The sequence below is a fragment of the Mercenaria mercenaria genome, chromosome 10 (genome assembly GCF_021730395.1).
Source record: "Mercenaria mercenaria strain notata chromosome 10, MADL_Memer_1, whole genome shotgun sequence".
NCBI lineage: Eukaryota > Metazoa > Mollusca > Bivalvia > Venerida > Veneridae > Mercenaria > Mercenaria mercenaria.
Window position 1 is genome coordinate 48,852,608 of NC_069370.1, and position 27,772 is coordinate 48,880,379.

A 27,772-nucleotide genomic window follows, 5' to 3' on the forward strand; every position below is an offset into this window, starting at 1 on the left:
TTCCATTGGTTTCAGAACTAGTATGGAAAACAATAATTTTGCCACATTTTCTATGTCCAGTAACTGCATTTTAAGTTCAAAATGGGGAATGATTTTGCCAAAATAAAAAACATGGTTGAGGAACTTAATTCAATGTGTATTATGATCCCAGACTTGTGTGAAGTTTCAATCCAATGCATGCATAGGTATAAGAAATTGCACTTTTTGGACATTTTACATGTAAACAAGAGTGCCAGAATGTCACAGTATATGCCCCTCATGTAGATGTTACAGTAAAACTATTCTGATAAGTTGGTGACAGTAACCAAACTGATATCCATTTCATCAGGTAAAAGTTTCGGTAGACATTTGTAGACAATGCAAAACAGCTAAGCCATGCTATGGATAGTGAAAGGGTAAACCTTTGATTTTAGCTGTGACCTTGACCTTGAACTGACATAGCTGACTCATGAATTCTGCACAACGTCTTGATGACGTGATCATTTGACCAAAGTTTCATGAAAATCCTTCAAGGGGTTTAGGAGATACAGAGCTGAAACCTTTGACCTTCAGTTGTGACCTTGACCTTGAGTTGACATGGCTGATTCATGAGTTCTTGATGAGGTGATCATTTGACCCAAGTTTAATGAAAATCCTTCAAGGGGTTAAGGAGATACAGAGTGGACACCAAATGGAAGGCTCAAACCTTCGACCCTTAGTTGTGACCTTGACTTGAGCTGGCATGGTTTGACTCATAATTTCTGCACATCGTTCTGAATGAGGTAATCATTTGACCCAAGTTTTATAAAATTCCTTCAAGGGGTTTAGGAGATATAAGCGTACACGAAATGGAAGGCTCAAACCTTTGACCTTCAGTTGTGACCTTGACCTTGAGCCGACATAGCTGACTCATAAGTTCTGCACATCGCCTTGATGAGGTGATCGTTTGACCCAAGTTTGATGAAAATCCTTCAAGGGGTTTAGGAGATATAGAGCGGACACAAAATGGAAGGCTCAAACCTTTGACCCCAAGTTGTGACCTTGACCTTGAGCCGGCATGACTGACTCGTGGGTTCTGCACATCGTCTTGATGAGGTGATCATTTGACCCAAGTTTTATAAAATTCCTTCAAGGGGTTTAAGAGATATAGAGCGGACACAAAATGGAAGGCTCAAACCTTTGACCTTGAGTTGTGACCTTGACCTTGAGCCGGCATGGCTGACTCATGGGTTCTGCACATCGTCTTGATGGGGTGACCATTTGACCCAAGTTTTATAAAATTCCTTCCAAGGGTTTAGGAGATACAGAGCGGACACAAAATGGCAGGCTCAAACCTTTGACCTTGAGTTGTGACCTTGACCTTGAACCGACAAGGCTGACTCATGGGTTCTGCACATCGTCTTGATGAGGTGATCATTTGACCCAAGTTTCATGAAAATCCTTCAAGGGGTTTAGGAGATATGGACCGGACACGATTTTGTTACGGACGGAAAGACGGACGGAGACCATTCCTATAATCCCTCCACCACGGCGGGGGATTAACAAAGGGAAATAAGTCCACAAGAAATCTATATTTTGTTTTTCCAAGTCCACAAAAAAATACACCTAAAATTTGAAAAAGTAACTCCTTCATACTTTGCTTGCAAGGTCTAAAAATGACTTACAGGCAATACAGATACATGAAGAAAACACCAGACACGAAAAAATCTGCAGGATTTTACACTACTTCAGACAGATTCCCCATTTCTCTAAGTTTATTATATGTTTATTATTTATGCATAATTCTGAAATTACTATTAAATATACAATCACAAGAACATCTTACACCTGACAGCACTTACAGGTAAAAGCACCATTAGTAAACAAACTTAATTTGTAATTTATTTTTACACATGATTTGAGATTATTGTTTAAGATCTTTAAAAGCAAAATGTTACATTTGCTTAGGCAGCAAGGTAATGAGTGTAACAAATCAATTTTAAGTATGAAAAAACTTAAATAAATATGTTAGAAGTGTCAGATAATATAACACCATATCAATTATATACAGCAATTTTGTTCTTCATTAACAAATAAATATTTTTTGAAAAATAAACAACCAATGTGAGATGTATAATTGAAAATATATACAATGTTTCAAAATAACAATAACTAGAACTGTCACAGGAGTGACTCATACCCCCACCATACGGTCTTGTCACAGAAGAATGGCAATCATAAGAAATCTTAAAAATACTTTAGAGTACTTCATCCTGGGCTTCCACATATAAGTAACACTAGTATAATACTAGTTTAGTAATACTAGTAAATATATTAAATCTCTTAATATTCGAGATACACTAAAAGTGAATTCAAAAAATGGTCTTACCAACCCATGTTACCACAGAAAAATGTTTTTACTTTTTACATAGGACTTATAATAAAAAAGTTAGAAAAATACCTAAAATGTTGAAAATCTAAAAATAGGATTTCTAAAAATAGACTAATTCCTGGAATTTAAGTGGAAGAAACTCAGTACAAACGTTAAAAAAAGGTTACTTCCCTTTGGCTCTAAGCCAATCAGAATGAGATATAGTGAAAATACATCAAAATTAACCTTAAATTCTAGGTAAAAGGGGACACAATTCAAGAAAAATTAGTGTCAGAGTTATGCACCTTGTGTCACATGATGTGGGTGATGAGGTGGAACATCTATTTTAAGTCTGAATCAAATCCATTCAGTAGTAACTGAGATACAGTGAAAATACATCAAAATTAACCTTAAATTCTAAGTAAAAAGGGACATAATTCATGAAAAATTGGTGTCAGAGTTATGCACCTTGTGTCACATGATGTGGATGATGAGGTGGAACATCTATTTTAAGTTTGAATCAAATCCATTTTGTAATAATTGAGATATAGTGAAAATACATCAAAATCAACCTTAAATTTAAAGTAAAAGGGGACATAATTCATAAAAAAAATTATGTCAGAGTTAAGCACCTTATGTCACATCATCTGGGTGATGAGGTGGAACAACTATTTTAAGTTTTAATCAAATCCATTTAGTAATAACTGAGATATAGTAAAAATACAACAAAATTAACCTTAAATTCTAAGTAAAAGGGGACATAATTCATGAAAACTTGGGTGTCAGAGTTATGCACCTTGTGTCACATGATGTGGGTGATGTGGTGGAACATCTATTTTAAGTTTGAATCAAATCCATTCAGTAGTAACTGAGATATAGTGAAAATACATCAAAATCAACTTTAAATTCTAAGTAAAAAGGGGCATAATTCATAAAAAAAATGGTGTCAGAGTTATGCACCTTGTGTCACATGATGTGGGTGATGAGGTGGAACATCTATTTTAAGTTTGAATCAAATCCATTTAGTAATAACTGAGATATAGTGAAAATACAACAAAATTAACCTTAAATTCTAAGTAAAAGGGGACATAATTCATGAAAACTTGGTGTCAAGAGTTATGCACCTTGTGTCACATGACGTGGGTGATAAGGTGGAACATGTATTTTAAGTTTGAATCAAATCCATTTGGTAATAACTGAGATAATAGATTTCGGGACGCGACGGGACGGGACGCGACAAAACTGACTCCTATATACCCCCCTCAAACATGTTTGGTGGGGGTATAACTATATAAATGTACCAAAACCTGAGTAAATTAACTGAATTAGATACAGGTAGCTGTACTCGTATCTGTAACACAGAATAATGATGTGTTACAAAATCTTTCTGATAGTTTGTTTCAAGGCCTGAATCTAATGCTAATTTTACCCAAAAAATTGTCACTAAACAGGAATAATAATGACAGACACACTATTAAGTTAGAAGTCTGAATATCTGATGTTTAACAAAAATCTGATTTTCAATTTTCTTGAAAGCTTCTACCAATATATCTTTCAATTATGTAAACCATTTCAATGACAAATACATTTCAGTTGATCAGGAAGAGCACAAGTCTACATACTGCCTCATTTTCAACATTTGATTTAACAGCTGTTTGTAAAACACATGCCTCACATGTTAGCAATTTTCATTTTCAGTATCAAGATCATCATGACTTTGACCTATTGACCCCCCAACAAAATGGGCAATCTAACCACAGGCAATCATCCTATGAAGGTTGTGGACTGTAAGCCAAACTGATCTTTAGTTATCGAGTAAAATCTTTTCAATCTCAAGGTCACTGTGATACTGACATTTCACCTATGACTACCTAAACACTAGTGGCATAGTAACAGAAAGCATGTTGTGAAATATAATTTAAAACTGACACTCTGAATAACAGGATATTTGACATACAAATTGTTAGTATCACTTTAACACACAAACTGCACACCACATGCAGCAAGTAAACTGTAACAGACACAACAAGAGGACCATGATGGTTCTGAATCGCTCACCTGTTCCCACATGACCCAGTTTTGAGAATGACGTCGTTTTTTCTATTATTTGACATAGTGACCCAGTTTTGAACTTGACCTAGATATTATCAAGATAAAAATTCTGACCAATTTTCATGAAGATCTATTGAAAAATATGGTCTCTAGAGAGGTCACATGGTTTTTGTATTATTTGACCTATTGACCTAGTTTTCGAAGGTACATGACCCTGTTTGAACTATAACTAGATATCATCAAGGTGAACATTCTCAGTAATTTTCATGAAGATCTCATGAAAATATGGCCTCTAGAGAGGTCACAAGGTTTTTCTATTTTTATACCTACTGGCCTAGTTTTTGACCGCACGTGACCCAGTTTTGAAACTGACCTAGATATCATCAAGGTGAACATTCAGATCAATTTTCATGAAGATCCAATGAAAAATATGGCCTCTTGAAAGCTCAAAAGATTTTTCTAATTTGAGACCTACTGACCTAGTCTTTGACCGCAGTTAACCCAGTTTCAAACCTGACCTAGATATCATCAAGATGAACACTCAGACCAACTTTCATACAGATTCCATGAAAAGTATGGCCTCTAGAGAGGTCACAAGGTTTTTTTTATTATTTGACCTACTGACCTCATTTTTAAAGGCACGTGACCCAGTTTCAAACTTGACCCAGATATCATCAAGGTGAACATTCTGACCAAGTTTCATGAAGATCCATTCAAGGGTATGGCCTCTAGTGAGGTCACAAGGTTTTTCTATTTTAAGACCTACTGACCTAGTTTTTGATCACAGTTGACCCAGTTTCAAACTTGACCTATATACCATCAAGATAAACATTCAGACCAACTTTCATACAGATCCCATGAAAAATATGGCCTCTAGAGAGGTCACAACGTTTTTTCATTATTTGACCTACTGACCTACTTTTTGAAGGCACGTGACCCACTTTCGAACTTGACCTAGATATCATCAAGATGAACATTCTGACCAATTTTTATGGAGATCCATTCACATGTATGGCCTCTAGAGAGGTCACAAGGTTTTTCTATTTTTAGAACTACTGACCTAGTTTTTGATCGCACATGACCCTGTTTCGAACTTGACCTAGATATCATCAAGATGAACATTCAGACCAACTTTTATACAGATCCCATGAAAAATATGGCCTCTAGAGAGGTCACAAGGTTTTTCTATTATTTGACCTATTGACCTAGTTTTTTTATGGCACGTGACCCACTTTCGAACTTAACCTAGATATCATCAAGGTGAACATTCTGACCAATTTTCATGAAGATCTCATGAAATATATGGCCTCTAGAGAGGTCACAAGGTTTTCCTATTTTTAGACCTACTGACCTAGTTTTTGACCGCACGTGACCCAGTTTCGAACTTGACCTAGATATCATCAATGTGAACATTCTGACCAATTTTTATGAAGATCCATTCACAAGTGTGGCCTCTAGAGAGGTCACAAGGTTTTTCTATTTTTAGACCTACTGACCTACTTTTTGAAGGCACGTGACCCACTTTCGAACTTGACCTAGATATCATCAAGATGAACATTCAGACCAACTTTCATACAGATCCCATGAAAAATATGGCCTTTAGAGAGGTCACAAGGTTTTTCTATTATTTGACCTACTGACCTAGTTTTAGAAGCCACGTGACCCAGTTTCGAACTTGACCTAGATATCATCGAGGTGAACATTCTGACCAACTTTCATGAAGATCTTGTGAAATATATGGCCTCTAGAGAGGTCACAAGGTTTTTCTATTTTTAGACCTACTGACCTAGTTTTTGACCGCACGTGACCCAGTTTCGAACTTGACCTAGATATCATCAAGAAGAACATTCTGACCAATTTTCATAAAGATCCCATGAAAAATGTGACCTCTAGAGTGGTCACAAGCAAAAGTTTACGCACGGACGGACGGAACAGACGACGGACGCTGCGTGATCACAAAAGCTCACCTTGTCACTTTGTGACAGGTGAGCTAAAAATACCCAAATAATAACAGCTAAATTATCTATGAATAGACCCTGTTCAGATATTCTATGTGACAACAATCAGGAGTAGTTGGCATTATATAAAGGTGTACAAAAACAATATTTAAGGACATACTAGTAAAAATACAGTAGCAAATTGAATGTTGAATTCAGATTCTAACATTACAGCTACAATGTGAGTTTGTTTGATATGATTTTAAAGCCATTTTTTCCCCAAAAGTGTATGTATTTTGATTAAGAAATACAGTAGCCAATTTGACCTATACAAGGCTCCTTAGATTCCTCTCCAGAACTAAGTAGTTGTATGTAAAACAAAAACAAAAAAACTTTCCAACAAAACTTAAAATGGATGAGCAAGTGCTGAATCTGAACTTTTAACTATCCAAGAATAGAACTTGAGCTACTAACTTTAATTTTTGTAGTCATGAACTCTACCTAATGGGCTGACCAGGTGCGCTACAAAATCAAATCATTCTGGATTTAAAGGCTCTTAGAATTTTAGGAGAGGATTTTTTTGTGTGCAATAGTCAGTGACATAAAAAATCTTGTTCAGGGTGTGGTTGTCTTTGTGGGACAATAATTTTTTGGAAGTCACATAAGTGGAAGTGTTAGCAAATTATCTTTTTGCCCATTGAATTTTACTCAAAAACCAACACCCTTCAACAGATGTTAGATGCCTTTCAAACTTTCTTAAGTAAAAAAAGACTGTGGCTATATTTCAATCATCTTCCCATTTATCAAAGAAGCTCATTCATACTAGTCTGTTAAATGGACACAAAGGTCAATTCTTGAACATAGAAAAATAAACTTTTACAAATATGGCATGGATTCATTCTCACTTTAAATGGTTCTTTACAAACAATTACCAACAATGGTATACTAACACTCAATTACAATACTTAAGTTAACTTAATACAACTCAACATCATTGCCATGGTGCAAATCTGACCTAAATTTTAGTGACAAATAACTGCGTGAAATACACTCAACAGATACTCTATTTGTATAGTGATATGATAAACATGAACAAACTGTATTTAATATTGCATGTATCTGATACATATTAACTAAAATTTCTTGACCTGCAAGAAAACTTTTGATCAAATGCATTGTTTCAGAAAGACTTAGTCTGTACATTAACCTTAAGTTAAACTATGTATAGCAATACTTTTCTCTTATTGGTAGAATTATATCTTTGATTAAAGCCATAATTCATGTTCGCCATCAAAATAATGATTTTTAAAGCTACTTAATCCATTTGCTAAGGCCTGATATAACCAAAATTAAATATTTTATACTTTTATACTGTACAGAAACTGTAACAATAATACTGAAGACCTGTTAATTTTCTATTTATCAAAATTACGATATTATTTTAAAATGATTGAACTTGGTCCCATCAATAAATAATGCAGTTCTGGTTTAAATCTGGTTAAAAAAGAACAATATTTAAAACAAAAGCAGTCAGAGGACAGCAATGCTCGGCTATTCAAAAGCCTTGTCACTGAATCAAGTTAAATGAATGAAAACCAGTCAAGAAAGGGGCATAGCTTGTAAAGAAAGGGGCATAGCTTTGTAAAAATGCAAAACATGAATCTGTGTACTGCATGTCACATCACAACAGTGGACAAGTGTGTGAAGTTTCAATCTATTCCCACAAGTGGATATTGGTATACCAGCTTACATACAAGAACTTAACCCAAAATTGCCCAGTTGGAGAGAGGTTGGAATTTTGTAGGAAAGCAAAATAGAGACAGTGAACAAGTGCGTGAAGTTTCAATGTTTCCCAGAAGTGGTTATTAAAAAAAACCTAGCTTACATGTATATACAATTTTTTTCAATACAGACAAACATGAGTGCAATAGCTCAACCTATTCTTTGAAGTGTAGCTAAAAATTGAAAGAAAAGTGTAATCATGAACAGCTATAGTTCAGTTACTGTCAAGACTTTCCAGTGACAACTGTGTTAGAGCTGGTTTGTGTTGGGTAGCTGGGTGGAGGTTGTGTTTTCCCTTGTGACGTTATTGTCGCTTCATATGGTGGAGGATCATTAGACTCTGTCAAATCAATAAATGTTTCATTTAGGGTACTTGCTTTACCTTTTGGGTTTGTTGTTGTTGCTTTTGCACCAGAAACAAAAGTCTGCGCAACAGTTCTTGGTAAACCGTTAGGACTGGTAATAGTCACATTTGGGGGTGACGTCCATACTATATTTGTAGTAGGTAAGCTTGCTGGAGCACTTATTTTCTGTGAGGTAGGTAAAGTTGTTTTGATCATTTGTGCTATTTGTCCAACATTCGGTATTGCATGAATAACTCCCTGATTCAGTCTACCAAGTTGAGCGACAGGTCCCTGATGTAGTATTGTAGAAAAACCTAGGTTCTGAGTAGAGGGAAGTGTAACCTTCACTGGCATAGGATGCTGAGTGAGTACTGCTAGACGCTGCTGTAAGATCTGCTGAGCTAGAAGCTGCTGCTGTTCTCCTAACTGCTCCTGCTGCTTTGCTAAGTGTTGGATCAACTGTTCCTGGCTCAGCGGTTTCGGGTTTGGTGCTGACACAGGCTGAGAGGGTTGAGTTGTGGTTGACACAGGTGCCGAAGTCTGTTGGCGAGGGGTATAAGGAGGTAAAGGAGGAAGATGTGCTGTTGCCTGTTGAACAAGGGCTGACAACTGTTGTGCTGTCAACTGCTGTTGGACTGGAAGTGTTATTATACCTGCAGTCTGGTTCCCTGTAACTGTCGTATTGCCAATGGTAACTGTTTGTGAACCTGGACCAAGTCGTGCTGATCCCACATGAGATGTGATAATACCTTGTGGTGTCACTGTAACATTCTGTGGGACTAAATTACTAGACATTTGTCCAGCATATGAAACCTGACCTTGGGCAACCTGACCTTGAGTTTTAGACATAACACAAGTAGGCACAAGTCCAGTGGCTTGCTGACTGCTTGACACTTGTATGTTCTGAAGGGCAACATTAGGCGGATAGTACACTGAGTCTAAATTACTGTAAACAGGTAGAGATTGTGCATGTGAAAGACTTTGGCTGGACTGGTTTGAAGTAAACACTTCCTGAGAATGAGATTTGTGTTTAGCTTCTGCAGCAAGCATCATACCGGAGTTGGAAAGACTTCTAGCAATAGCTTTAATACTTTCCTCAGCATCACCGTTACACAGAGATTCCCCCATACTCATACTAGGTCCTATATTCTGCTTCATTATCTCTTCAGCTATCTGTCGTGTAAAATCATCGCTGTCCTCTAAAATAGGGGCCACAGGTGCCTGAGGCTGGCTTATCCGAGGAGCTACAGGAACATGTTGTGCTAATGGTGTTTGTGCTTGAACAGGCTGTCTAGAGGTTGGTGGTGGTTTGGCGGTGGAGACTACAGACTCCTGAGTGTCCTTTGTCATTTTCAGCTCCCTATTAGCCAAAGCCAAAGAATCCTCGAAGTCCTGAAGCTCATCTGTGCCTGGTAGACCACTGCTTTTACCTGAAAATAAAGCAGTGCTACATGTATACATGACCAAGCTCTTTTTCACTAATGTGGAAGGTGAGATTACCCTTTGCTCATGTTTCATAAAATCTTAATTTTCAGGCAATTAATTTGACCTTGACCTTAGCCCTATTGCCCGATGAAACAAGACAGCCATGATGGTCCTATATCGCTCATCTAAGTTACACAGCTAGCTTGTACAGTTCCGAAAGATGATTATGCAAGGAAAATGTCTATGAAATTACTTTGAAATAGTGTAAGAATATTTCAAAAGTGTGTGTGTGTGTGTGTGTGTGTGTGTGTGTGTGCGTGCGTGCGTGCTGGGTGATTGGAGGAGGTGGGGTATGAGGTTTGGAGAATGATGATATAGGATACTAAGAGACAATATCAAACAAGAAGATTTTTAACATTTCCACAACATACATACAGGGGAAAGTGAACACACATCCTGCAGCCATGTTCTTTACGAAACGGAATAATTTGTACAATCTTCAAAAAAGGTCTCCCAAGAAACATTCTTGTAAAATCATTTTAATTTCCAGCTAGCAGATTCTGACAATGCAATTTTTGAAGTTTCCACTATATACATATAGGGAAAAGAGACCAAGTCCCCCAGCAGCTATGTTTTTGTCGAACTGAAATAATTTGAATACTCTTGGTAGAGCGTCACACAAGTACCATTTGTATTAAACCATTTTAAAATTAGGCCAGCAGTTTCATACAGGAAGGTTTCTAAAGTTTCTACTACCTATATACAGGGAAAAGTGACCATGCTCCCAGCTATGTTTTTTGACAAATCAGAATAATTTGAACAATCTTGGATGAGGTTTCCAAAAGAACCATTTATGTGAAATTATTTTAAAACCGTACAAGCAGTTTAGGGGGATATGTCATTTATAGATTTTTCTATTTTTAGCTTTGGCAGCCCCTATGTACAACCAAGCAGAACCATTTGAACAACCTTGGAAGAAGATTGCTCAAGAAACATCTATGCCAAGTTCCATCAACTTCCTTCAAACGGTTTCAGAGATGTTGTTTTTAAGGAAAGTGTGAACGACGGATGACGGACAGTGAGTGATCACAACAGTTCATCCTGAGCACTCTTTGCTCAGGAAAGCTAATGATAGTCTTCATCTATAGGCCCACAGACAATCTTTCTAAACTAGAAATGTGTCCATGGGACACAGATACCCCCGCTACATGACAAAGGACACAGATCAACTTTGGGAAAACAGTATGTTGCTGTTTAAAAAAAAATGCAAAAAATAACACATTTTTTCCTAGGTCAGGGGAAATAACTGCTACAATACTGAATGAATCCGGACGCGAAACCCCAGGTGCACAACTGCACATGCTGACCAACATTCCTGTAAACTTTGGTGACTCTAGGTCAAATACTTTTGGAGCTACGCGCCACACAACACTAAAATGACCAATTTTTAACTAAGTCAGGGGCCATAACTCCTACACAACTGAATGAATCCGGACGCGAAACCCCAGGTGCACAACTGCACATGCTGACCAACATTCCTGTAAACTTTGGTGACTCTAGGTCAAATACTTTTGGAGCTACGTGCGACACAACATTAAAATGACCAATTTTTAATTAAGTCAGGGGCCATAACTCCTACACAACTGAATGAATCCGGACGCGAAACCCCAAGTGCACAACTGCACATGCTGACCAACATTCCTGTAAACTTTGGTGACTCTACGTCAAATACTTTTTGAGCTAGGCGCGACACAACATTCTCGGTCAAGGGCAAATCTATATGCCCCCCACCCACTCACCCCTCCCCTAAAGTGGGGGCATAAAAAGTTTATAACTGTGAGCTCAAGTGTTCTTCAGTTATTCAGGTGAAACCATTTAAGTCTCAGGGTCAATGTGACTTTGAAATTTCACTTACTGACCCAAAAACAGTAATAATATGAAGCAGGGCTCCGGAAATTTTGTTAACTCAATCGGTCCGAAAGTTAGGCGAAACGAAAATCCTGACATCGGCGCTACCCCACCCACCGCATTCCCAATATTACATATTTTGTAAAACGTGATAGGGTAAAGAAATAAGCATGTCATGCATTAAAACTGTGTTACCAGTCACCGCGCGTTACCATACATTGAAGACAGTTATTCAGTGTTATGTGTGATCGTTACTTTGTTTAAATTTCGATGTTTTTCCGAGATAATACCAGGCATTGACACCGTGTGCGTAACTAGTCTAAAAGCCAGCGCACGTGACTTCAATACCGTATACACGGCAGATACTTTGTGATGTTTCCTCATTCTTTGACGGAATTCTATAAAATACAATGCGTCAAAGTGAGTTACACGACACATATTTTCTGCTAAACAGCCTCAGTATTTAAAGAATACTCTGCCGCGGACCGAATGTGTACGTTATTTGAACGCTGAGATCGAATTTCCCGCATGTATAGTACCAAAACGTCACGCGGGTTGGCCACGGATATTTCATTTCACTTACGTTGTACTTCAATAAGCAACTACATTTTATAAAGTTATATGTTCTCTTCTGATGTAAACAAAATTTCATTTTGAAACGTTTTTTAAAAGACCGATTTGATAAACAGTGCCACTCCGGTTTTCTTTATCATTCGTGGTTGCCCGTCCATTTTTTTCTTTTTTGTACAGTCGGGTTGCAAAGACGATTTTCTGCATTTGTTTCAACTGGAGCCGCAACAAATGAATCATGTAATTTTTTCAAATCAAGTAATTATAAAAATTATTTTTATCGGTTTTCCGTGTGATGTCTCATTAAATCAAAGACCTATAATGTACAATTATAACTCTTTGATTAAATGCAGCGACCATTTCTTTGTTACCGTGATCAAACATAGCCTTTTGAAATAAACCATCCGTCGGATTCTAAATAAAAGAAGTGGATCCCCGTCGAAATGATTAGGATCCAGTCAGAAACGTTAGGAAACCAGTCAAAAATGTTTAATACACCGCAGTCGGCTGTCTGCAAACATTGAAGGATGTGCCGCGCGAGCACTGATTGCGTCACGCGCTAAATACGGACCGATTATCAAAGTGACAATCAGACCGATTGACACGTTTATTGATTATCTGAAGGTGCGACCAACAATTTCCTACTTGGCAGGTGATCGTGTATTGAGATATAAGACCGAAATTTATACTTTTCTCCATTTTTACGGGACCGATTTTTTTCGTTTTTTCACTTCGCGAATCGGTCTGAAAAGTCAAAACTCGGTCCAAAACCGACAAACCGGCAAATTTCCGAAGCCCTGATATGAAGCTGAAATGCGGAAGTGGGAAACAAATGTGGCTGCTGTAAACAACAGCCACTTACACTGGTTTGACTGTAGCTCTTTCTAGCTTTAAATAATATTTATTACCTTTTAAAAAGTCTCAGTTAATATTTTCTCTTAAAACAAATTTTAGACAATCTAAAAATCAGTCTTCATAGTAAACCAACAGAACAGATGAAAGAGAAATGCCTCTACTTGAAATAAGGTATGTTCACAACATAAATGGTATCATTTAATAAAGTCAAGTGATTCTTACTATTAAATATGTCAAATGCAACATCAGGCAGTCTACTTAACACTTCCTGGAAGTCATTCTCCTCTAGAAGCTTAGAAGCTGTTGTCTCTAAATCTCCAAACATCTTCACATTTTCCAACTCTGAAACATGATGGATACTCTTATTATTAAATACTTAATTTATCATCAACATTATAGTTTTCTTGTAAATATATTAATGTTACCTGGAAATGAAAATCATTTCTGTATCAACGCTGTATCTCCTTAAAACTGGTATAACTGATATGACATATTTGAATAAGGTACAGCTTTATGTGCTTCTCATACTTTAAATACAATGAAGATGTTAATATATCTATTCCTCAGTAAAAGTAGCTTGCTTATTTCTTCGAAATTCTGTGAGGTAAATTTAGCTATTATTTTGACATAGCAAGTGAAACATTTTCTTAATACATTATTCAGTGTAAACTGACTGTATAATACTGAAAATGTATGTCTCTATACAAACTACATATTGCACTAACTTCTTAACACCTACATTTTTGTCCAAATGGAAATTATACAAGTTTGTTTGCAAGGGTTTTTCCACTACATCTTAGTTAACATATTAAAGACAAGTCTAGGTACATGTAATTCATGAACCGTGTACCAATTTCAATGCTTCCTCCACCAGCACTGATAGTTTGCTACAGGATAAAAATCAATTATTATCACAAGAACTAATGCCTTCCCTAGGCAGTGAACTGTTATATAAGCTGAACTATGAAACATTCAACAAACATTATACTTCTACAACTAACTATATTCCAGTGAAATGAAATCAAGTGTACCAAAGTTCTATGCAACTACCTGATAATGAAGTGAAATTGTCCAATTCCTCCAGCTGACCTGTAGATGCTAACTTCATCTTTTCCTTTAAAACACTGGTGCCCGGTTTCACTCCATCCTTGACAACCATTGAAGATGGTCTGCTGGCAACCGGTTCTGGCTCAGTCACTTCAGCCTGTGGTAAAACTGGTTTCTCATTTACATCAGTGCTTGAGGATTGAGATTCTCCCTTATCTGAATCTGAGTCTGCATTCATTTCTGAGAGAGGTTGAGAAGATACTTCCTCAGTATCACTCTCCATGGCTTCTGTAACAGAAATTTGTAATCAAGATTGTATAATTATGTTTTAGAAAAAACACTGGTGTCAAAAACATTCCATTTGCTTTTCATCCATTCAATCACATTTAGAAAGTTTTTAAAAATAGTTAAATAAAGTCTTACCAGTATAATATACTGTTTCATGACATAATGTAGGTAACTTAGTTCAGTAAAAAAATCTTAAGAACATACATTTAATGTTTCAAGCATTACAAACAGATACGGTTATTCCTGACTGCATTATTAAACAATATAACTGACTTGTAACAACATAGTTCAACAAGAGTGCCAGAATGTCACAATATACGCCCGTCACAGCAAATTTCTTTACACTAGCACCTGTATTTGCAAATGGAATTTTAATTTTCTAGTTGTTTACAATGTTTCATTTTAGAAATTATTGTAATTCTTTTATTTTTCTAAGTCCACAAAAAAAATCCTTACCAGGTAGAGATACCTTAAAATACACCCAAAATTTGAAAGTAACATCAATGTTGTACCACAGAAAAGTGGTCTTGGTAATTCTCTAGGGTCAATTATAAAAAAGTTACAATGTAACTTATTTATAGTAACAACTAAGGGAAGTTAATCTTTAAAGAGAGAGAGAGAGAGAAAAAAAAAATAAAAAGTCCATACAAAAATCATTACCAGGTAGACATAGCTCAAAATACACCTCAGAATTGGATGTAACATGCATGTTGTACTACAGAAAAGTGGTCTCGATTTTTCCCTACGACTTGTAATGAAAAAGTTACAATATAAGCTATTTATAGTAACAGCAAAGGGAAGTAATTCAAAAGAAGGGACCAGTGCATGACACTCCGTCTCATGATGGTGTACAATTGTGCCAAGTTACATCAAAATCCCTCCATGCATGAAGAAGAAATGCTCCGGACAATGTCATTCTTGTATCTGACCTTTGGCCTCTAAGTGTGACCTTGACCTTAGACCTAGGGACCTGGTTCATGCGCACGACACTCCGTCTCGTGCTTGTGAACATTTGTGCCAAGTTGTATCAAAATCCCTCAATGCATGAAGAAGAAATGCTCCGGACAAAGTTTTCATTCTTGTATCCTTGACCTCTATGTGTGACCTTGACCTAACCCCTAGGGACCTGGTTCTTGCGCACGACACTCCGTCTCATGATGGTGAACAATTGTGCCAAGCAGTGAATCAAAGTCCTTTCATGCACGAAGAAGATATGCTCCGGACAAAGTTTTCATTCTTGTATCATTTGACCTCTAAGTGTGACCTTGACCTTAGACCTAGGGACCTGGTTCTTGCGCATGACACTCCCTCTCATTATGGTGAACAACTATGCCAAGCTACATCAAAATCCTTCCATGCATGAAGAAAATATGCTCTGGACAAAGTCATTCTTGAATTTTTCATTCTTGTATCTTTTGACCTCTACGTGTGACCTTGACCTTAGACCTAGGGACCTGGTATTTGGGCATGACACTCCGTCTCATGATGATGAACAATTGTGCCAACTTTCATCAAAATCCCTCAATGCATGAAGAAGATATGCTCCGGACAAAGTCATTCTTGAATTTGACCTTTAACCTCTAAGTGTGACCTTGACCTTAGACCTAGGGACCTGGTTTTTGCGCATGACACTCCGTCTCATGATGGTGAACAACTGTGCCAAGTTTCATCAAAATCCCTCCATGCATGTAGAAGATATGCTCCGGACAAGGTCTGTGGACGCCGCCCGCCCGCCCATCCGCCCGCCAGGGGCGTTCCCATAATACGTCCCGTTTTTCAAACGGGCGTATAAAAAGCATGAAAGAGTACCTTGATCTTCAGAATCAGGAGGTAAAGGTTTCTGTGGACGGACACTTTTCCTTTGATTTCTCTTCTTTTTGCCCTTCTTTGGAGGTCTGGTCAATGCCGAGGGCTTTGTCTTCTTTCTAGGTCGTTTTGGTTTTGGCTCCAAATCCTGGGCTTTCAAGAAGTTGTCCTGATATAAATTACATAGAAGATAATGCATAACAGAATTATTCAATAATTAAGTATATAAAATACCCCATCCATCCACTGTTCAACTGTATTTCTGTTGGAAATCAACAGTGGCATGCAAGTACAACACGTACTTATAAATCTAAACAAAAGGGCCCTGAAGGCTATTCAGGGTCTTGTATTGCTCATCTGACTTACCTCTTCCCTCAGATAACCTTAGGTTACCTTGTATCTATTTTGGCCTCAACTTCATAGAGACACACATTTCGACCATGTTCTATGTAAATCAGGTAAATCATTCACTAAGTTTTTTCAATAACTGACTCAGTAACATGGTTTTTACCAAAGTAACCCAGTTACCAATTTATTCTACATAAAAAACAAACATCCTGACGAAGTTTTATGAATATCATGTTGAAAATGTTACCTCTACAGTGTTAACAAGAATTTTCTAAGACCTAGTGGACAAGTTATAGATCTATCCTAAATTTTAAACTGTTAACAGACAAACATTCTTACCAAGTGCCATTCTGTCAAAGTTTTACAAAGATCAAGTACAAATTGCGGCCTCCAAAGTGTTAATTTGGCTTACAGTGATCTAGTTTTTGACCTCAGGAATGCCACTTTTAAGCTTGTCCTAGACTTTAAGAGAAACATACTGACAAACTAGAAATGTGTCCATGGGACACAGATGCTCCCACTACATGACAAAGGACACAGATCAACTTTGGGAAAACAATACGTGCGACAAAACATTAAAAAGACAATATTTTCCTATGTCAGGGGCCATAACTCCTACAATACTGAATGAATCCGGACACGAAACCCCAGGTGCACAACTGCACATGCTGACCAACATTCATGTAAACTTTGGTGACTCTAGGTCAAATACTTTTGGAGCTACGCGCGACACAACATTAAAATGACCAATTTTTAACTAAGTCAGGGGCCATAACTCTTACAAGACTGAATGAATCCGGACGCGAAACCCCAGGTGCACAACTACACATGCTGACCAACATTCCTGTAAACTTTGGTGACTCTTGGTCAAATACTTTTGGAGCTACATGCGACACAACATTAAAATGACCAATTTTTAACTAAGTCAGGGGCCATAACTCCTACATGACTGAATGAATTCGGACGCGAAACCCCAGGTGCACAACTGCACATGCTGACCAACATTCCTGTAAACTTTGGTGACTCTAAGTTAAATACTTTTGGAGCTACGCGCGACACAACATTAAAATGACGAATTTTTAACTAAGTCAGGGGCCATAACTCTTACAAGACTGAATGAATCCGGACGCGAAACCACAGGTGCACAACTACACATGCTGACCAACATTCCTGTAAACTTTGGTGACTCTTGGTCAAATACTTTTGGAGCTACATGCGACACAACATTAAAATGACCAATTTTTAACTAAGTCAGGGGCCATAACTCCTACATGACTGAATGAATCTGGACGCGAAACCCCAAGTGCACAACTGCACAAGCTGACCAACATTCCTGTAAACTTTGGTGACTCTAAGTCAAATACTTTTGGAGCTACGCGCGACACAACATTAAAATGACCAATTGTTTACTAAGTCAGGGGTCATAACTCCTACATGACTGAATGAATCCAGACGCGAAACCCCAGGTGCACAACTACACATGCTGACACAACATTCTCAGAAGGACGGACGGACAGATGGACGGAAGGACAGACAAGGGCAAATCTATATGCCCCCCTCCCAAAAGTGGGGGCATAAAAAAACTGACGATCAAGAAGACAAGAGTTTGTAGAACATGAAATGCCCCCCTTGATGCATTCAGTAATTGCACAAGGAACAGAAATTATTTGGTCACTTTACACAAAAGTTCTATTGTTCTGGGTCAATGTGACCTTGACCTTTGACCTATTGACCTCAAAATCAATAGGGGTCATCTGCTGGTCATGATTAACCTCCCTATCAACTTTCACAATCCTAGACCCAAGCATTCTCCAAGTGATCGTCCGGAAGCAGTTTAACTGTTCTGGGTCACTGTGACCTTGACCTCTAGTCTCAAAATCAATTGGGGTCATCTGCTGCTCATGACCAACCGCCCTATCAATTTTCGTGATCCTAGGCCCAAGTGTTCTTGAGTTATCATCCGGAAATCATTTAACTATTCCGGGTCACTGTGACCTTGACCTTTAAACTACTGACCGCAAAATCAATAATGGTCATCTGCTGCTCATGATTAACCTCCCTATCAACTTTCATGATCCTAGGCCCAAGCATTCTTGAGTTATCATCCGGAAACAGTTTAACTGTTCCATGTCAATAACTTTGATCTACTGATCTCAAAATCAATAGGGGCCATCTGCTGGTCATGACTAACCCCACTATCAACTTTTATGATCCTAGGCCAAAGCATTCTTGAGTTATCATCCGGAAACCGTTTAACTGTTCCAGGTCACTGTGACCTTGACCTTTGACCGACTGACCTCAAAATCAATAGGGGTCATCTGCTGGTTATGACCAACCATCCTATCAACTTTCATGATCCTAGGCCCAAGAGTTCTTGAGTTATCATCTGGAAATGGATTGGTCTACATACCAACCGACAGACCGACCGACCAACCAACCGACATCTGCAAAACAATAAACCCCTCCTTCTTCGAAGGGGGGCATAAAAATTGAGCCTCTACAGTTTTATCTAGGTTTTTCTATGATTTGACCTAGTGACCTAGTTTAAGACCTCAGATAACCCAGTTTTGAACTTGACCTGTACATCATCCAGACAAACATTCGGACAATTTCTTTATGACTAAAGATGCTTTTGAGAAAAGCGCATGTCTCCCACAACTGCCTAATCATCTAAATAGTAAGTCAGTCTTTATATACTGTTTACTTAGCACATGTGCATGCGCTATTTTGACACAAAAAGGACCTCTATACTACTTTTAAAAATAGTATAGGCACCGGTTTGAAGTAAAAAATGCGCAAGAAATCTGAGTGTTTTTTTTTTGTAATTCAAGGGCCATAATTCCGAAGTGCATGGACCGTTTGGCTAGTTATCGAACTTGGCCGAAGTCTTATGGTCAAACATATTTTGTAAAAGTTTGGTGAAGATCGGATGAGAAATGTTCGACTGAGAGTGCGGACAAGGTTTGTGACAGACACACACACAGACAGACAGACAGACTGGAGTAAATCAATATGTCTTCCACACCACTGTGTGGTGGGAGACATAAATACCAAATACAAAATGTGGCCTCTAGAGTGTTGAAAAGGTTTTTCAATGATCTGACCTAGTGACCTAGTTTTAGACTGCAGGTACACCAGTTTTGAACTTAACCTAGATTACATAAACATTCTGACAAAGTTTTAAGAAAATCAAATAAACATGTGACCTTGAGTATGTTAACAAGGTTTTTCTATGATTTAACCCAGTGACCTAGATTTTGACCTCAGGTAATTCAATTTTTTACTTATCCTTTATTTCATGGAGACAAACATTCTGACAACGATTTATGATAACGAGGTTATCCTGATTTGACCTAGTGACCTACAATGTAGTTAAATATTCAAGGCCCCCACTTTCAAGACCTAGATTTCATACAGACAAACATTCTCACAAACTTGCATGAAGGCTGGGTAGAAAATGTGGCCTCTATAGAGTTTTAACAAAGTGTTCTTAATAACCAAGTTTTTACCCCAGATAGTAACTAGTTAGTTCAAAGTTTTATTTGAGGGTTACATTCTGGCAAGTTACATTAAGATTACCGGTAAGCCAAGTTTTTTAATACAAAGTCAAAATTGTGACCTCTACAGTGTTAACAGTCAAACTTTTGATGATATACAATGACACAAAACAGACACAAGGTGATCATAATAGCTCACCTTGATCACTCTGTGCTCAGGTGAGCTATAAGCCTATATAGTTCCTGGATTTCAATGGTAAAAATACATTCTGATTCAGCATGAAATTAGGTAAATCCATAACTTTTCCTTCACTGCAATGCCTGTTCTTCATTTATCACAAAAAAACATTTATCTAACTTTGTAATGGGACACTCGAGTCTCTGACTGGAGTTACATAACTCTCCCTGTACAGTTAACAGACAAGAATCACATTTGCTCTGTGTGGTAAATAAATACTTACAGCTTTCACACCATGTTCCATACACAGTGGTAGTTCATGTTTGACATCTATCACAGGATGACAGCACTGAGTGTTATCAGCAAACTTTGCTGTACAGTACTCAAACAACTGCTGATCCACATTGTACATAACATCTAATACACTGTTAAGGTTTGAAACATATCTTTTTATCACCTATGTATATGTCTGCTATTTAAAATACAGATTTTATTAAACTGGCAGAGTTTGAGCTAGGTGGCAACTTGAGCAAAATAGTCGCTCTGGAGCTCCCCACTTTGCTTTAATCTGACATCAAAGTGAAATTCAAGTCGCCCAATTTCTTTATCATTTCCAATTATCAGCCTGTTGACAACTTGCATGCTTTTCAACTTGTCTCGAATACACGATGGCATAATTTAAGCTCCACCTACTTCCAACACGTGAAACTTTCCCGAGAAATGTGAAGGCTGTTACGTCACTTTGAGTTGTTTAAGATAACATTAACTTATAAATACATTCTCTTTTGTGCTTTAAAAAGTACCTTACCTGTAATATTAAATTTCATTAAATCCATCTAATTTTACTTGTATTTTAAAACACTATACAAACACCAAGATTTAGACACTTGCTGTGACAAAATCAACTTTAAACTAGAAGATACTTTTGTAAAAAAGTGCTTGTCTCCCCCAATGCAAAGTTGTATAGGCAAGAAGTCAATAGGGGTCAGAAGCGAGTCATAGAGACACTGATGATTGACTGCAATAGGGATCATCTACTTGACATGTCCAGTCATCCCACAAAGTTTCAACATTCTTGGCCTAGTGGTTCTCAAGTTACTGTTCAGGCTTCTGTGACCTTGACCTTTGATCAAGTAAGGGTCATTTACTCTGCATGTCCAATCATCCTATTAAGTTTCAACATTTTGGGTCAAGTCATTCTCCAGTTACTGTCTGGAATTGATTTTACATGACCAGGCCCCTATGACCTTGACCTTTAATAGAGTGACCCAAAAATCATTAGAGGCATGTTCAATCATCCTATGAAATTTCAACATTCTGGTTCAAGTGGTTCTCAAGTTATTGATCGGAAATGGTTTTCCATGTTCAGGCCCCTGTGACCTTGACCTTTAACAGTGACCCCAAAATCGATAGGGGTCATCTACTGTGCATGACCAATCATCCTATGAAGTTTTAACATTCTGTGTCAAGTGGTTCTCAAGTTACTGACTGGAAACGGTTTTTAATGTTCAAGCCCCTGTGACCTTGACCTTTAACAGAGTGACCTAAAAATCAATAGGGATCATCTACTTTGCATGAACAATCATCCTATGAAGCTTCAACATTATTGGTCAAGTGGTACTCAAGTTATTGATCGCAAACGGTTTTCGATGTTCAGGCCCCTGTGACCTTGACCTTTAACGGAATGACCCCAAAAACAACAGGGGTCATCTTCTCTGCATGACCAATCATCCTATGAAGTTTCAACATTCTGGGTCAAGTGGTTCTCAAGTTATTGATCGGAAATGTTTTTCAATGTTCAAGCCCCTGTGACCTTGACCTTTGATGGTGTGACCCCAAAAACAATAGGGGCCGTCTACTCCAGCAGCCCTACCATCCTATGAAGTTTGAAGGTTCTAGGTCAAATGGTTCTCCAGTTATTGATCGGAAATGAAGTGTGACATACGGACAAATGGACAGGGCAAAAACAATATGTCTGCCCCAGAGGAGCGGGGTGGGGTGAGAGACATAATAACTGAAATTCTTGCACATTTTGACAACTGCATTAGAAACAGGGTTAAACTTGATTGACAACTTTTTCTTTTGATACATGCTAACATTAGCAGGATGAAAGCCATGTGACTTCACTACTGTTGACAAGTATTTAATTCAGGGTCAGTGCAATACACATTTAATATTATCTAAATTCTTCTTATTTAAGTTTAATAAGGGTCCATCCGCCCGTAAGGGCACAGTATAGCATGAAAGCTATGTGGAGTATAGACCCCCGGCATGTCACCAGGCATGCCGTTAAAGATACTTTTTGAAGCCAAAGTGGTGAGAATTTACCTCTACGCAATTTCCGTAGAGTATATGCCAAAGATAAGTAATTTTGATGCCGAAAATGAGTCACTGTCGCGGCCAATGAGACCTAAATGACAGCTCCCCTGTGGTAGCCAATAGACAATATCCAAGAAGGTGTGGCAAGCATCGCCCTTAAAAGGGCGGTTGAGGCCTCTGGTCCAAGGTGTCTCCCGTGGTGTCGCTGCCCCTCCCCACTCGCCCCTCACGTTGAGCGTGAAGTTTGAGCGGCTCGGGGTCTTCTCTGCATGCCGTCTAAGTACTGGCAGGTCTTCTATCTGGTCAACACATCCGTGCCACGCAGAGTGTCCCGCGAAGATCTGTCGCAGCGTTCTGTTGTTGCTTGTCATCTATCGCCATGCAGGAGTTCCATCATTACCACCCGAGTTGAATGGAGCCGGGTGGCCGAAGCCTTTTTGTTAGATAAAACAACCGAAGTTGAGTAGTTTGGCTCCCCCGGGTAGAGTTGTTGGAAGTCTGCATGGCCCATCTCATCGTCCCAACCTTTGCAGGGCCACTCCCTCCGGAATTAGTCAGTACACCGACAGCTGTCTTGGCTCCACTTCTGTCGATGCCCTGTGCCTTCTCCGCGACGAGCACGCTCCGGAGGGCTGGAGAAGAATATTATCTAAAGGACTGTGAAATGCTTTTATGAGTTTTCGTGTTATAACATTTAATACAGTTGGTACTGGAAGGACTGTGAAATGCTTTTATGAGTTTTCGTGTTATAACATTTAATACAGTTGGTACTGGAAGCTTGATTGTTTATTTTACATGTTATTTTAATACATTAAATGAAGACAGGCAGTATATATTTTGTTCCTTTTTGTCTGGCATATCCTGGCACCAAAATCTCTTCACTTCTCCCTAACACCTAAGCTGACAGGTGGATATAACATCTTGAATTATTACTGACTTAATGTTTTGAATTCTGAATCTGTATCACCCTAATGGCCTAATCAGTCAATCCAACTATTGTTGTGAATAGTATGCTGAAACTAGAGTTTGGAAATACCCATAAAACCAAAGTAGGACAAAAAACTCCAACAAACTTATAGACTAGAACTTTTTTGTATCATGTCTTGTTTGTTATGTTTCTTTTTGATATGGAAAGTAACACTGATATGGAAAGTAACACAATAAACTCAACCAGATGTGAATGCCCAGCTCAGCACATTGTTACAATATTCCAATTTATCAATTCTATGGTATTAGTTTGCAGATGGTAATGATAAGGAATTTCAACAGTTTAAAAGATAAGAGTTTTCAAACTGGTACAATATACTTTTAATGCCCTTAATTCATACTCGAGAAAACGCCAACATTAAATCGCACATATTGAGTGTACAATATACTGACTAAAGGTTTGGGTTAGGTTTAACATAGATTTATTAATTTAAATTCAATGCGTGCGTACACTCAACGCGGGATAATTAATGCCAACCAATTACAATTAAATTTATTTAATGGCATAAAACTTCATGACGATTATTTTCAGCCATAACGATTATTTGTGGAGATGTGACTGTAAATACCTGATCTTGCAGATAAAACAGGGCTTTTATTTTTACAATAAAAAACTTTATTTTCTGTGTTAACACAACCCAAAATCGACAGAATTTAGTTTCCAACATCATAGTACATGACAATCTCTTAGTATGTTTCAAGCACTCAAGTATTTCCATCAGATGTTGCTAAAAAGCTCTTAGAACAAGAGCTGTCACTAATGGTGACAAATGCCCCCGCAGCACCTTGACCTTTGACCTGGTGACCCCAAAGTCTGTAGGGGTGGTGTACTCAATAAGTACTATCAGCATGTGAAGTCTGAAGGTCCTGAATGAAGTGGTTTGCATGTAAAGTGCCATTATGCAAAAAGTTAACGTTGGCCCCTGTGACCTTGACCTTTGAACTGGTGGCCCTAAAGTCAGCAGGGGTTGGTGTACTCAAGAAGTACTATCAGCATGTAAAGTTTGAAGGTCCTGGGTGAAGGGTTTCGTAAGAAAAGTGCCTTCATGCAAAAAATTAACGTTGGCCCCTGTGACCTTGACCTTTTACCTGGTGACCCCAATGTTAGTAGGAGTGGTGTACTTCATAAGTACTATCAGCATGTGAAGTTTGAAGGTCCTGGATGCAGTGGTTCGCGAGTAAAGTGCCTTCATGCAAAAAGTTAACATTGGCCCCTGTGACCTTGACCTTTGACCTGGTGACCCCAAAGTCGGTAGGGGTGGTGTACTCAATAAGTACTATCAGCATGTGAAGTCTGAAGGTCCTAGGTGCAGTGGTTCACGAGTAGATGCCTTCATGCAAAAAGTTAACGTTAGCCCCTTTGACCTTGACCTGGTGACCCCAAAGTCCGTAGGGGTAGTGTACTCAATAAGTACTATCAGCATGTGAAGTTTGAAGGTCCTGGGTGCAGTGGTTCGCGAGTGAAGTGCCTTCATGCAAAAAGTTAACGTTGGCCCCTGTGACCTTGACCTTTAACTTGGTGACCCCAAAGTCAGTAGGGGCGTCGTACTCAATAAGTACTATCAGCATGTGAAGTTTGAAGGTCCTGGGTGCAGTGGTTCGCGAGTAAAGTGCCTTCATGCAAAAAGTTAACGTTGTGACTAACGAACGAACGAATGAACGAACTAATGGACGGACAGTTGAAAACTAATATGCCTCCCTTTGGGGGCATAAAAAGTAGAATTAAGGTTCTTGCACTTTGCAAACGTCTAGTCTGGCTGTGTAAGATCCCAGTTAAAACACCTTGCACACAACCCCCCATGCTGAATAACAATTCTGTTAGGTTTGGTGACTCTTGGTCAAACACTTTTTGAGATTATGCAAGACACAAATTCGGATGAACAGACAAGGGCAACTCAACATCAAGTGCCCACTGAGAATTTTTGGAGGGCACAAATATATAATTGCCATTTTGCCTGTTTGCGGCAGGTGTAAACTTCATCTTTATGGATCATAAAAAGCATCTTATCTAAAGTCATGACCTTACTTTTAAGATGGGAGTGGTGAGAAATGGCAATGATACCAGCTTAACACCAATCCCAGGGAAAAGTTCTAGCCAGTGAATTAAATAGCCAAAGTAATATAATAATAACTAGAAATTGTGCCCATCGGACACGGATGCCCCCACATACTGTGCCATCCACAAGAATGACAACACCATATAAAATCCTTATATAGTAACAATAAAAGGATACGTTTAATACAATGATTTGTGTATGGCACAACACTGTGTTTACATTGCAATTCGTTGTCATCCCGGTACAGACATCTTCTCTTAACTAAACCTTTACTTTTTAATCTGAAAAAAGCAGTTATCAGTTAAACAGGATTTAATAATAATCAAGTAAGCTCTGGACAACCTTATCTGCCTTTTTACACAATTATATTCTACAAGCAATTTAAACTGACTTTTTGATCAAAGCATCTTCATAGCAGTCTTTACTCAAGCTCAGTATATGTCTGAAACATTTTCATTGTAAACCTATGAAAAGGAAAATGTATACTGGTACTCTTTTTAGTTATTATAAACAAATATGCCTTCTTTTCAATAAATACAATATCATAATGACCATCTAAATCACAACAGAATAATTTTGTAAAGTCTTGAAAATATGTCAAACAAACCTTTCTGGGGATTTAGATTTAGTGCATTTGATCTCTTGTAAACATTTAACAGTTGATTTTTGTGATTCTCGCACTGCAGTTATGAGACTTGATGTTGTCACATTTGTGTTTTTATTCATAAGGCTTGACCGCCTTGCTTGAGAACACTGTCTTCGTAATCTGGCTCGGCCCAGTGCAAGTTTTGCCGTTCTTAAACCGTCATCACTGCTAAAATGAGAAAATTATTAACACTGATAAATCCCTTTAAATAGGCAAAAATCATGATATGTTCATGTACATTGTTAGAAAAGTTCTGCTTTCTAGTTTCCTAACTAGTTTTATAATTAAAATGGAAATGAATATCAATTCTCCACAAACAATGCTGTCCCCTATTATCAGAAAATCAATTTTCTTACTTTATATATTAAATATCATCAAAATAAACACATCAACAACTAAATACTCATTTTACTTTATGCGATATATCATCATGTTACTGAATCAAATCAAATTTGTTTTTAAGATTGGATTTCCTGATTAATCTCCAGTCTAGTTTCCCTTTTAACATTCTGATATTCGTATGTTTGGGGGGAAAAAGTATTCAAAACTGTAATTTAGCAAAGGACAAATTCATTTCAATCACTATACACAAAATTCTGATCTTTTCCATGAAGACTAAACTTTCCAATGTAGTCACCAATCCCAGGGAAAAGTTCTAGCCAGTGAATTAAATAGCCAAAGTAATATAATAATAACTAGAAATTGTGCCCATCGGACACAGATGCCCCCACATACCGTGCCATCCTCTATATAGCAAAAACTATCAAAGGGCCATAACTGCAATAAAAAACTTCACAGAAAAAAATCCTTCCTTTATGGTCATCTGCATCTCAAGCTTGTTCATCTGTGGAAGTTTGAAGCAAATCAGACTAATAGTGTGGGAGGAATTGGACACACAAGATTTTTCTCTATATTCCATATAGCAACAAGAGCTGTAGGAGGACAGCAACGCCCGACTATTCAACAGCCTTGTCAGTTGAATGAATATAAAAGTAGGAAAGGGGAATCATTTTGTAAACTTGCAAAACAGGGTTATTGAACCTGTACCATGCATATCTGTTCATGACAATGGACAATTGTGTGAAGTTTCAATCCATTCCCATAAGTGGGTACTGAGATACCAGCTTACATATAAAAACTTAACCAAAAACTGTCTGAGGACAGCAACGCCCGACTATTCAACAGCCTTGTTAGTTGGACAGTCTGGATGAATATTAAAGTAGGAAAGGGGAATAATTTTGTAAACTTGCAAAACAAGGTTATGGAACCTGTACCATGCATATCAGTTCATGACAATGGACAAGTGCGTGAAGTTTCAATCCATTCCCATAAGTGGGTACTGAAATACCAGCTTACATACAGAAACTTAACCAAAAACTGCTAAGTCAAAAAAGGGG

The 27,772-nt window shown here is 38.0% G+C and overlaps 1 protein-coding gene across 3 annotated transcripts in view; it reads right to left on the reverse strand.

Moving 5' to 3' along the window:
- Window positions 1-798: 798 nt before the first annotated feature.
- The window catches only part of LOC123560746 (uncharacterized), a 33,359-nt gene continuing 6,385 nt past the window's right edge, over window positions 799-27,772 (reverse strand). For 2 of the 3 annotated variants that reach the window (XM_053553034.1, XM_053553033.1), the window contains exons 5-11: window positions 26,337-26,543; window positions 25,907-26,010; window positions 20,650-20,783; window positions 16,347-16,512; window positions 14,253-14,537; window positions 13,425-13,544; window positions 799-9,874 (exon numbers count right to left, since the gene is read on the reverse strand). In XM_053553034.1, coding sequence (XP_053409009.1) covers window positions 8,325-9,874; window positions 13,425-13,544; window positions 14,253-14,537; window positions 16,347-16,512; window positions 20,650-20,783; window positions 25,907-26,010; window positions 26,337-26,543 — 2,566 coding nt within the window. In that variant the 3' untranslated portion in view covers window positions 799-8,324. The remainder of the gene's footprint in view (window positions 9,875-13,424; window positions 13,545-14,252; window positions 14,538-16,346; window positions 16,513-20,649; window positions 20,784-25,906; window positions 26,011-26,336; window positions 26,544-27,772) is intronic. The other variant, XM_053553035.1, reaches the window with a different exon arrangement.